The 12472-nt window shown below is 37.1% G+C and overlaps 1 protein-coding gene across 2 annotated transcripts in view; it reads left to right on the top strand.

The window, feature by feature from the left end:
* Window positions 1-12128, top strand: part of Snap25 (Synaptosomal-associated protein 25kDa) — a 510490-nt gene extending 498362 nt beyond the window's left edge. For both annotated transcript variants that reach the window (XM_044392595.2, XM_044392594.2), the window contains exon 8: window positions 10753-12128. In XM_044392595.2, coding sequence (XP_044248530.1) covers window positions 10753-10815 — 63 coding nt within the window. In that variant the 3' untranslated portion in view covers window positions 10816-12128. The remainder of the gene's footprint in view (window positions 1-10752) is intronic.
* The last annotated feature ends 344 nt before the right edge of the window (window positions 12129-12472 follow it).

Raw genomic sequence — 12472 nt, 5'->3', positions numbered from 1 at the left:
CAGAAATAGAAGACAAAGATTTGAATAATCTTACAATTCCAGCTGTACTTATTCAATCTGAATTATCAGATCAAGAACCAGCTGATTCCGATAGCGAAATTGAACAAATATTAACAATGCCGGACGATACGGTTGCCCAACGGGCATATATTAAAGATATAGCAAATGCTATACCCGAATTCAACGGACAAAAAATTAACCTTCAAAGATTTGTCACAGCTCTAAAGTTAGTAAACCTAGGTTAGGTTAACCCGGACGGCCCTCACGCATAGGCCAATATGGCCTTTAGTTGTCCGGTTGATGCGCATGAACCTTGAGATAAGTTAAGAGGTTTTTATGTTCATAAGGATCGAGGTGTTTTTGGCGAAGGCAAGTAGTTCTCTTGGTTCCCTGCTGGAGGCGTCTCCTAGTGATGCCAGTACTGGGGCACCGAGGTATCTTCTTCTCGCTCTTGAGAGAGCCGGGCAGTTGCAGATAAGATGTTCCAGGGTTTCGATAGCCTCCGATACATCACATTTCCTACAAGCGCGGCTGTTGAGTATTCCGAGTGTGGTTGCGTGTGATGCGGCCAGACCGTGGCCTGTAAGGATTCCCACTAACAGTCTGCAGTCTTTCCGTGGAAGACGCAGTACATACTGGCTGAGTTTGTCGTTGCGCTCTTTGCACATAGTTCTTGAGATCCGGCAGGTCTTGGTATTCCTCCTGCTTTTTGCTCGCGTGTCCGCTTGTTTCTCTAGGGCGCTTTGGAGCGTTCGGAGGGAAACAGGCACGTTCTCCGTTCTGTCGTTCGCCAGCTCTACGCCATCCTTTGCAAGAACGTCAGCTGTCTCGTTGCCATCGATGCCCTGGTGTCTGGGAACCCAATAGATCCGCACTGACTTTGTCGTGCTAAGGTTGTCTAATGCCTCCCAGCTCGCCATCACTTTTTTGGAACTGACTGTTGACGACTGCATGGATCTTATCCCCGCTTGGCTGTCCACGAACAAGTTGACCACATCGTGTGGTCGATTTATATTTTGAGCCACTTCAGCAGCTTTTCTTATGTCGAAGACTTCCGCGTGGAATATGCTGCAGCTCCGCCGATGCGAGTCTACTTTTATGAAGATTGAGCTGCAGCACCCTCAACGTCATGGGTGGCTGGCTCATCTCCGCTCGACGGGTTGGCTATTACAGTCAGGTCACTGTCCTCTTCGTCTTCCGAGTCGTCCAGACCAAGTTCCTGGGTGGCATTAACGATGGCTTCCATACCTAGGTCCTTCTCCACCTCGCCTGCCTGCAGGATGTGTGCGCCTTTGCCGTCGGGGTGTCGCTTCTTGAGGCGCAGGTAGACGCTACCCATGCCCCACGCCATCTTCCCGAATCTTGGGTACAACAGATCATCCGCCTCCTTGTTGGTTTGGAGAACCACACTTTGGCCCCCCTCGTTGGGTAGAGGGCTGGCCATGTACAGAATCTTCCAATTCGCCGTTGGGACGTCTGGATTCTGCCGTTGAAGCAGCTTCAGCGCCCGATCCCCTTGGATTGCGTTGGGAAAGAGCACTTTCGCCTTTGGTATGGATGGGATTAATTCCCTGTCCACAACCTCTAGCTTGGCGCCCTCCCACAGCGCCTCCAGTTGGCAGACCGTTTGCGTCAGCCACTTCCTGGTCGGATCGTCGTTGCACTTCAGGATTTTCACGCCGTTCAACCACCCTTTACCATCGAATGTGGGCATGGGGGATGTGGGTGATTCATTCATCCGTGCAAAGAGAGACTCGATCAGTCCCATTTTCGTCGTTCTGTGCTGCTTCTGTGCTGCTTTGGGTGGCGGAGGGCCTGTCTCCTTGGGCCCGCGTTTCCGCTTGCTCACCGGAATGTCCTTGGCGGCACTCTCGTGTGAGCGTTGCCTTTTGTTGGCAAGCATCTCCTCCACCTTGTTGCCAATCCTTTGCTCTGCCCAGGCTAGCTTTTCCTTCTCCTCCTGGGAAAGGTCCGCTTTGTCCTGGAGCCGGCTTTTGATCTTGAGGGCTGCCTTGTACTGCGCTTTGGCCTTCATCCCCTCGCTTGTACGCTTCGGCCCTTCCCTACGCGAGGAGTTGGAACTTGGTACCGGCAAGCGGGTATGGCTTGTTTTGGCTTCGTGTAGCACGCTCTCCGAGTCCGAGTCTACTACAACTACGGCACCCGCGCGGCTTAACTTTGCCTGAGATGTTATGGCAATAACATTGCCGCTGGAATGACCTGCTCTTGTCATCCCAGGGGTTCGACCGCTGGCGACACGCAGAGAGGATTGCTCCTCCCCGTGCCCGCCGATGGTAGCAGTCGTACTTCCCACCAACGTTTGGGTTGACATCCCAGCCCTGATTTGCTCCTTATCTCCGTGCATACTGGTTTGTTTTTCCGGGGAACCACCCACTTGCGTTTTATGCCTACCGCCAGGCACCTCCAACGATGGCTACTAATTCAAGGGGGTTGAACCAGCTGCCATAGCTAGACACTGCATTGCCCAGGGCAGGACAGGCGACAATGCATTACCCTGCTCGGGGTAATGCAGTGACCATTGCCCAGCCGGCACCCTCATGGAGGGTTCAGCTGGAGGATTTTCGTCAGCCCGAAAACCTAAACCTAACTAAAGGCACATTTGAAGATATAGCTGTTAAAGTCATAAAATCCAAAATAGTGGGTTCAACTTTGTATAAAGTGCAAAATGAATCTACTATAAACGAAATAATAAAAAAATTACAAGACACAATTATTGGCGATATATCCGATGTAGTTAAAGCCAAAATGTCAAAAACTACTCAAAAAGGAAAAACAGCAGAAAAATTCACAACTGAAGTTGAAAATTTTCGAAAGCTCCTTGAAGCTTCGTATATTGATGAAGGATTACCCGCTGAACATGCAGACAAATTCAGCACCAAGGAGGCTATAAACACAATGCTAAAAAATTGTGAACATGGCCGACTCAAAACAATCCTTGAGGCAGACAACTTCTCATCAATGAATGAGGCTGTCACAAAGTACATATAATGTAGTACTGAAATGACGGGTAATGCCAACGCAATACTATTTGCAAACAAAGGTCAAGCCTATAGAGATAACAACTTCAGAGGTAACTACAGTGGTAGAGGTAGAGGCAATGGTCGTGGAAACTACTAGAGGTGGAGAAATATCGATGTTTTTCGATGTTACATCGATGTTTGCCTGTTAAAACATCAAAAACATCGATGGGTATTACCAATATAACGGCTACAACCGCAATAGCACCTACAACCAAAATAATGGCTATAATCGAAACTATAATAACCAGACCAATAATTATAGAGGTCGTGGAAATTATAGAGGAAACAACAATTACCAAAATAACAGCAACTCGGGAAACTCGCAGACCCCTTTAGCTCCGAGAAACAGGGAAGCAGCTTACGTTCCTTGTGGATACGGGAGCAAATATTTCACTTTTAAAAGAAAATGCTGATATCTTTAACAATATACAAATAAAGAATACAATAAATATTCAAGGAATAGGCGAGGGAATCATAAAATCCAAAGGACTTTGTCCAATAGAACTTAAGACAGACAAATATATAGTTCCATAAAATTTTCATATTGTAAACCGAGATTTTGCGATTCCATGTGATGGAATTATAGGAATCGACAGTAGATTGGTTTGTGATAAGACCAAATAATAGAGCCATTCACATTTATATTCCAATAACATATACTTCTGGTAATAATACAATCCTACTACCAGCCAGATCTCAAGTAATACGAAAAATCCAAATAATGTCCGATACTGATACTATATTAATCATAAATCAGGAGATTCAACCTGGTATTTACATTGCCAATACTATAACATCAAAAGAAAATTCATTTGTCCGATTACTCAACACAACCAGTACTGATCAATTGATTAGTATAAGTAATTTAAAATGTGAACCAATTTCTGATTACAATGTAATTCAAAACACTTCAAGTAATAGAGAACAAAACATCATAGAAGAACTAAAGAAAAATTTTCCCATTCAATTCAAACAACAATTAACCGAACTATGTGGAAAATATACTGATGTATTCGGTCTTAAACCGAAGCAATAACAACAAATAATTTCTACAAGCAAAAATTGAGATTAAAGGACGATGAACCAATTTATATTAAAAATTATCGTAGCCTGCATAGCCAAGTTGAGGAAATTCAAAAACAAGTAGGAAAATTAATTAAAGACAATATAGTCAAACCACTTTTACTTGTCCCAAAGAAAACACTTCAGGGTTCAAACGAAAAGAAATGAAGACTAGTAGTCGACTACCGCCAAATCAACAAAAAACTTCTATCTGATAAATTCCCACTTCCAAGAATTGATGACATTTTGGACCAGCTAGGTAGAGCAAAGTATTTCTCATGCCTTGATTTGATGTCAGGTTTCCATCAAATCGAATTAGAAGAAAATTCGAGAAACATAACGTCGTTTTCAACGAGCACGATTACCCTTCGTTTCGACAATAGCCCCAAACTCATTTCAAAGAATGATGACTATTGCATTTTCTGGACTTGAAGCTTCACAAGCATTACTTTATATGGATGATTTAATTGGATGTTCTGAAAATCATATGCTTAAAAACCTAAAAGACATCTTTGAAATATGCAGAAAACACAATTTAAAACTACATCCACAAAAATGTTAATTTTTTATGCATGAAGTGACCTTTCTTGATCATAAATGTTCAGACAAAGGAAGATTACCAGATGATTAGAAAAATGATGTCATAAAAAACTATCCAGTCCCACATGATGCAGATAGTGCTAGACGATTTATACCATTTTGCAATTATTATAGACGTTTTATTAAAAATTTCGCCGACTATTCACGGCACATAACTAGAATATGTAAAAAGAATGTTCCCTTTAAATAGTCTTCCGAATGCCAAAATTCATTCCAATATTTAAAAGATAAACTTATAGAGCCAACTTTATTACAATATCCTCATTTCCTTAAAGAATTTTGTATAATAACGAATGCAAGTAAACAAGCATGTGGAGCGGTATTAACTCAAAACCATAACGGACTTCAACTCCCGATAGCATACGCATTACGTTCATTTACAAAAGCCGAAACTAATAACAGCACTACCGAACAGGAACTAGCAGCAATTCATTGGGCAATTACATATTTTTGACCATATATTTATGGCAAACATTTTACAGTTAAAACTGATCATAGACCACTAACATACTTATTTTCAATGGTCAATCCTAGTTCAAAACTCACACGCATGCGGCTCGAATTAGAGGAATATGATTTCACAGTCGAGTATCTAAAGGGAAAAGAAAACTTCCTGGCAGACGCGCTCTCTAATATAACAATTAAGGATCTTCAAAATATTACGGCAAATATATTACCAGTCACTACAAGACAGAAAAGTAGACAAAATTCCTGCGCAGGAAAAGATAAAGTAGAATTTTCTAGGCAATCTCAAATAAAAGCTTTTAAGCCCAACGTATACGAAGTCATTAATACTGATGAAGTACGTAAAGTAGTGACCTTGCATGTAAATAATAATTTATGTTTTTTTAAACATGGAAATAAATTACAGCAAGTCATACTGTTGGAGATTTGTATACTAATGGAACTCTTGATTTAGGTCAGTTCTTCCAAAGGCTTGAACTGCCGGCTGGTAAACAAAAAATAACCCAACTTAAAGTGGCACCCTGGGATAATATCTTTGAAAATATTTCAATAGATAAATTTAAAAAAATGGGCAACAAAATATTAAAATCATTAAGAGTAGCGCTACTCAACCCGGTGACCCTAATAACAAGTTGTTATTAACAACTAATATTGAAAAAGAAGCAATATTGTCTACACTTCATGATGATCCTATTCAAGAAGGACACACAGGTATAACAAAAACCTTTGCCAAGGTCAAAAGACATTATTATTTGAAAGGAATGTGTAAAGACATAACCCAAAACAGTCAAAAACAGCGAGACATACTAAAACTGCTTTACCACTTACAGAAACCCCAGAAATAGTATTTGATAAGGTAATTGTGGATACGATCGGTCCACTGCCGAAATCAGATCAAGGAAATGAATATGCAGTCACTTTAATATGGGCCGTTCTTTTACAAACCGAACAGATTTGGCCAAAAAAAAAATTTCACATTTTTGATTTGCCTGAAACTTTTTTTACACGTACTATTCGGAAAATAAGTAAACACGTGTATCAGGATTTGACCGAAAAAAAATTATTTTCCTAGTTAGAATTTTTTTAAGTGTGCCAAAAATTGTCAAATTTGAAAAAGTACCCTCTCATTGAAAATCTGTATCTCCGGTTATATGAATCTAATTGACTTCATGTCTTTTGCATTAATTCCTCTAAAACCTCTCCTTTCAAAATAAAATTTCTTAAAAAAAAATTTTTTTAATTTCTTAAAAATAAAAACAAAATAAGATTTAAAAAAATTTTTTAACTATTGCCCCCACAAAAAAAAAAATTTTTTTTTATTTTAATACTTGCGTCATATTGTTAGTAACAATCGGTTTTTGTAAAAAGTTGGAGCCACGTTTAGTTTTTAAAATATCGAATTTGTTTTAGCAAGGCCTCGGCTTTTTTCTATGAAAAAACGTCGCAGCAAGTAGATCTACTCTCTCACTCTTATCGGATCCTAATGGAATTTATGTTTTCTCATTGTTTACTAGTCCTTTAACAATTGTTAAGGATTAAAAGTTAAGTTTTAAGTTTTTTGACAATTTCTGAATGCCAAAAAGTAAAAAGTCATTTTTTAATCAATTAAAAACTTACAACTATTTATTTAAACGTCTATTTAATAAGCAATAATTTTAAATTTATTTTATTTATTATTTTTTTATATTATGTAATTTATTAAACATTTTTAAATATTTTTTTTTAAGTTTTTAAAAAAATTTATTTAATAAAAATAAAAAATTATAAAATTTAATTAATTTTTTTTTAAATTTAAAAATAAATATTTAAAAATGTTTAATAAATTACATAATATAAAAAAATAATAAATAAAATTAATTTTAAAATTATTGTTTATTAAATAGACGGTTAAATAAATAGTTGTAAGTTTTTTAATTGATTAAAAAATGACTTTTTACTTTTTGTCATTCAGAAATTGTCAATAAACTTAAAACTTAACTTTTAATCATTAACAATTGTTAAAGGACTAGTAAACAATGAGAAAACATAAATTCCATTAGGATCCGATAAGAGTGAGAGAGTAGATCTACTTGCTGCGACGTTTTTTCATAGAAAAAAGCCGAGGCCTTGCTAAAACAAATTCGATATTTTAAAAACTAAAAGTGGCTCCAACTTTTTACAAAAACCGATTGTAACTAACAATATGGCGCAAGTATTAAAATAAAAAAAAAATTTTTTTTTGTGGGGGCAATAGTTAAAAATTTTTTTTAAATCTTAATTTGTTTTTATTTTTAAGAAATTAAAAAAAAATTTTTTTTTTTAAATTTTATTTTGAAAGGAGAGGTTTTAGAGGAATTAATGCAAAAGACATGAAGTCAATTGGATTCATATAACCGGAGATACAGATTTTCAATGAGAGGGTACTTTTTCAAATTTGACAATTTTTGGCACACTTAAAAAAATTCTAACTAGGAAAATAATTTTTTTTCGGTCAAATCCTGATACACGTGTTTACTTATTTTCCGAATAGTACGTGTAAAAAAAGTTTCAGGCAAATCAAAAATGTGAGCCAATAAAAGGTGTTCGGTTTGTAAAAGAACCGCCCATATGTGAACTGTCAAAATATCTTGTTGCTATACCAGTACCAAATAAAAATGCAAAAACAGTAGCAAAAGCTATATTCGAAGAATTTATTCTAAAGTACGGTCCAATGAACCCGTTCATTACGGACATGGGAACAGAATACAAAAATTCTTTAATTGAACATCTATGCAAAAACCTAAATATCAAACATATACCGTTGACAGCACACCATCAATAGACTGTCGGAAATGTGGAACGAAGCCACAGAGCCTTTAATGAATTTATATAATAAGACGGATTGGGATGTATGGTTAAAATGCTTTATTTATTGTTTTAACACGACACCCTCTATGGCACATGATTATTGTCCATAATAGCTAGTGTTTGGTAGAACTTCGAATTTACCATAACATTTTAATAGCGGAGATAGAATAGAACCTATTTATTATATAGATGATTATGCAAAAGAAACAAAGTTTAGATTGGAACAAGCTTTTAAAAGAGCCAGATTAATATTAGAATCAAATAAAAGACAACAAAAAGCTCATTACGATAAAAAATTTCTGGATTTTGAACTTAAGATAGGAGATCAAGTTTTATCAATGAATGAAACAGGTCACAAATTAGAATACAAATATACAGGACCATATACAGTAATTGGTATATGAGATAATGATAACACAGGCTGACAAAATGTGACATGGGTCGGTGTCCAGGCTTGCCACCATTTTATTTCGATAAATCAGGCTTTTCTAAGCATAAGTTGCCACTACGCCTATAGTCCATCAGCTCTGGTATTTGCGGTATCTTTAATTTAGGAAAATCACAAATTTTCTTCGTCTTTTGGGATATATCTTCAAGAGTGGTCAACCAATTTTGGTAATCTTTTCGGAATTAAATAGTTACATGTCTGTTTTATACGGTCGTTTTGGAAAATTCAATCTAAGTCAACCATAAGAGGAGGTGGTCGCATTCAAAATTTTAAAGTCACAGCAAAATGTAAAAATCTTCATTTGTGAACAGCGTTTAAAAATTAAATAAAAATATTTTCTTCTACAATGCATTTTTGATCCAAAGACACCTTATGTCCTTACTGTTTAGGACACTCATCAGGTTTTTGTGAATTGTTTTGGAATTTTTAAAATTGTTTTTCTTACTTCCTTCACAGTGACTATTCACAAACAGTGACCAAACCTGTCACAATTTTATAGTCTAGTCACACTGTGTGGGGTAACATATCGAGTGAGCCAATGACCCGATTACTCCAAAAAAGTGTTTCCACTTGGTTAACTCCAAATATCGAGTAATGACATCTAGTGTTTGTTGTTTGTGTTGTTCATTTGACTAGGGATGACCTTCAACGATAAGAAATAAATACAAAATATACCGAAATATACAAAAAAAATACTCCGAAATATTAAAGACCCTAAAAGTACCCCACTTTTGCCCACATCTAGTTGCCTATACACATCCTATATAAAAAAAACAGGGTTATGTCAATAACCCCATAACTCCATTACTCCACCCCAGTGTAAATAGACTATTAAATAACATATTTCTAAACGATCTAAGTAGTTTTGCTTTGAATATAAACACATGAGCGTAGGCTACTAATCTTTGGGGGCTGAAATGCCTGAAGTGTAATCCCCCTCCAGCTTTTAACTTACGCCCATGTATAAATATTTTTAAAGCAAGGGTTACTTGTGCTCAAAAATAGTTATGCGTTACGTAAAATAGTGACAGGTTTGGGCACTGTTTGTGAATCGTCACTGTGAAGGAAGTAAGAAACTACTAACTATCGGTGGCAGTCGTTCAACACACAAACGAGGATAACGACACAGCGGAGTACCTGGAGGCACAGCTAGCTGGCTTCAACACCATGACGGGATCGTCGAACATGGCCGAGCATCGGATCACGATGAAAGACGACAAGCCAATCAAGCAACGATACTACTCCGAAAATCCAAAAGTTCAAGGGGAGATCAATGCGGAGGTGGATTAGCTTCTCGGAATGGGGTATATAGAGCACTCGAAGAGCCCATACAGCTCCCCCATCGTGATGGTGAAGAAGAAGACGGGCAAATGGAGACTCTGTGTCGATTTCAGGCAGATCAACGCAAAGTCGATAAAGGATGCCTACCCAATGCCGAGCATAAAATATATCCTCGACCAACTGCGAGAAGCGAGGTACATCAGCAGTTTGGACCTGAAGGATGGATATTGGCAAATATCTCTGGAGGAAAGCAGCAGGCAATACACGGCTTTCACGGTGCCGGGAAAAGGTCTATTCCAGTGGAGGGTTATGCCTTTTGATCTCCATTCGGCATCCGCAACGTTCCAACGAGTTTTGGACCAAGTAATTGGACCTGAAATGTCACTCCACGCTTTTGTTACCTGGACGACATAATTATGATCGGACGCACGCTGGAAGAACACAAGAAAAACCTAAAAGAGGTTTTCCGACGTTTAAGAGAAGCGAACCTGAGGCTAAACCCGGAGAAATGCAAATTTTTCAAAAAGGAACTGGCCTGTCCGGACTTCGACAAACCGTTCACCCTGCAAACAGACGCGAGCGACTACGGGCAATTGTGACCCAGGAAACGGAGAAAGGCGAAAAGGAAATCTCCTAATCTCAATGGCGCCGAGAAGAATTACTCGACGACCGAGAAGGAATGCTTGGCAATCGTCTGGGCGATCCGGAAGCTAAAGCCATATCTGGAAGGTTACCACTTTAAGATGGTAAACGACCATATGGCCCTGAAGCGGCTAAACAGCATTGAGAGCCCTTCAGGAAGGATCGGCAGATGGGTCCTGGAGTTACAGCAGTACGACTTCGACTTTCTTTAATTCTTAAAATTAAATATGTGTAATAATGAAGTTCCTAATCCCCAACGCTACCCTTTTTTTCGTGGTAAATGAAAATAAATACTTGGGGGGGAGGGGGGGAATCAATTTATATTATACCTTAAAGCCTTAACATCTCAAATCCCTAATGTAATTTTTATTTTTCTTTTCTTTCCAGGGTGAATCTAATGAAGCGAGAATAGCTGTTGCTAATCAAAGGGCCCATCAACTATTAAAATAATGAGATTATAAGGCGGCGAATATATATTCATAAACAATTCAATAATATTTATTCTGATTTTTACGTGTGCTATTAAAAAACATTATTCACGGATTCCAGTCACCTATTTGTGCTCCGAAAGTTATAAACAACTTCTACATGTAATGAAAATATGCTATAACTACCCAAAAGAGATAAAAAACATTCCAATTTTATTTTATTGCATAATTTTATAATATTTAAATTCGATTAATGTTTGGCACTATAGCTCCAACTTCGATCAACTGGTCCGACTAATAGGATTAGTAGGATTATTAATACTTACGGTTTGGTCAGTTGACCCTTGCTATCGGGGGTGCCACAGAAATCGCTTAGCGCTGTATTGGAGTTTGTTTCTTATGTTCATCAATTTACAATTTTTTATGGCTTCAGCGCCAATCGATTATCGTGGCAGCCCTGTATATGTGTTAAGGTTGAATTTATTAATCCTTATATATAATTTAAAAGTAAAAGAAAGTATAACTATTTTTAATAAATTAAATGTACGTAAAGTGATATGTTTTTTTTTAATATAAAATAAACTGGAGCAGAACGAATTTCAGAAATCTTTTCGGGTGAAACTCGAGGTGAACTCATACGTAAATCAACACAAGTTCCTTTTAAACCCGAAGAGATTTCTGTGTTACCCTTCGTAGTGGGTATTTTGCGTGTTGTGTACTTAAAATATTCAACCTTGTACAAGTTTAAATTAAATTACCTTAAGCTGGTATTATATCGTAGATCGTTTGCAATCTCCTGTCTACACGCTGCAAAACTTAAAAAAAACTTGTCAGTTTATATGCTGCAATGAATCAGAGTAACATTTTAATAGCTTGGTTATTGCTACCAGCTTTGAGAGAGCGTGTAAAAAGGAAATGTGTGGTGAACATGACAAGCCTGAAAGGCTTCCGATGCACCATAATTTTAATTTTCATAATTTTAAAGCTGTATAGGTTTTTGATCATTCTAGATTTTCATTGAGAACTAAGCTACTAAGTTTTAATTATTAGGTATCAAGCAATGTAAGTTGATAAAAAATTTTAAAAAGTACACAACTTTTTGGTACATCAGTTACATAAATATAGTTTAAGTAAAAGCACAACAAATTATTATATAAAAAATCATCAATCAAATTAACACTAACATACCTTCTTATAAAGTCTGGTACTAGTAACATTTTTTGCTCACTTCAAAATGTTATTAATTCCTTTTGCGTGTTAGGATATTTTTTAATTAAAATAATCAAAAAAGAATCAAATGTATGAATTGAAATAAATTATCGGTCTACATAATAATTTTGAAATTGTTTTTATTGTCTGTTGGCGTTTGACGAGTAGTTCCTGCGGGAGTAAATATGACTTTCATTTAGCATTATTTTGTTACCTGTTAGAGGCGTATATTGTATTTGAGACTAGTTTGTGTAGCAACGGTCAGACAGGCGGACATGGCTAGATAGACTCGTCTAGTGATCGATATATATATATATACTTTATGGGGTCGGAAACATCTCCTGCGTTGCAAACTACTGACTGAAATCATCTGCAAGGATATAACAAGGACAGAAGCGAGCCGAAGTTGTAATACTCTTGCAGATTTCAAGAATGAAAATTTGAATAGAATACGAACATGAATTAAAAAA

This window comes from Drosophila takahashii, chromosome 3L (assembly GCF_030179915.1).
Source record: "Drosophila takahashii strain IR98-3 E-12201 chromosome 3L, DtakHiC1v2, whole genome shotgun sequence".
In the NCBI taxonomy this organism is placed as follows: Eukaryota; Metazoa; Arthropoda; class Insecta; order Diptera; family Drosophilidae; genus Drosophila; species Drosophila takahashii.
This window is presented reverse-complemented; position numbering and strand designations above follow the sequence as displayed.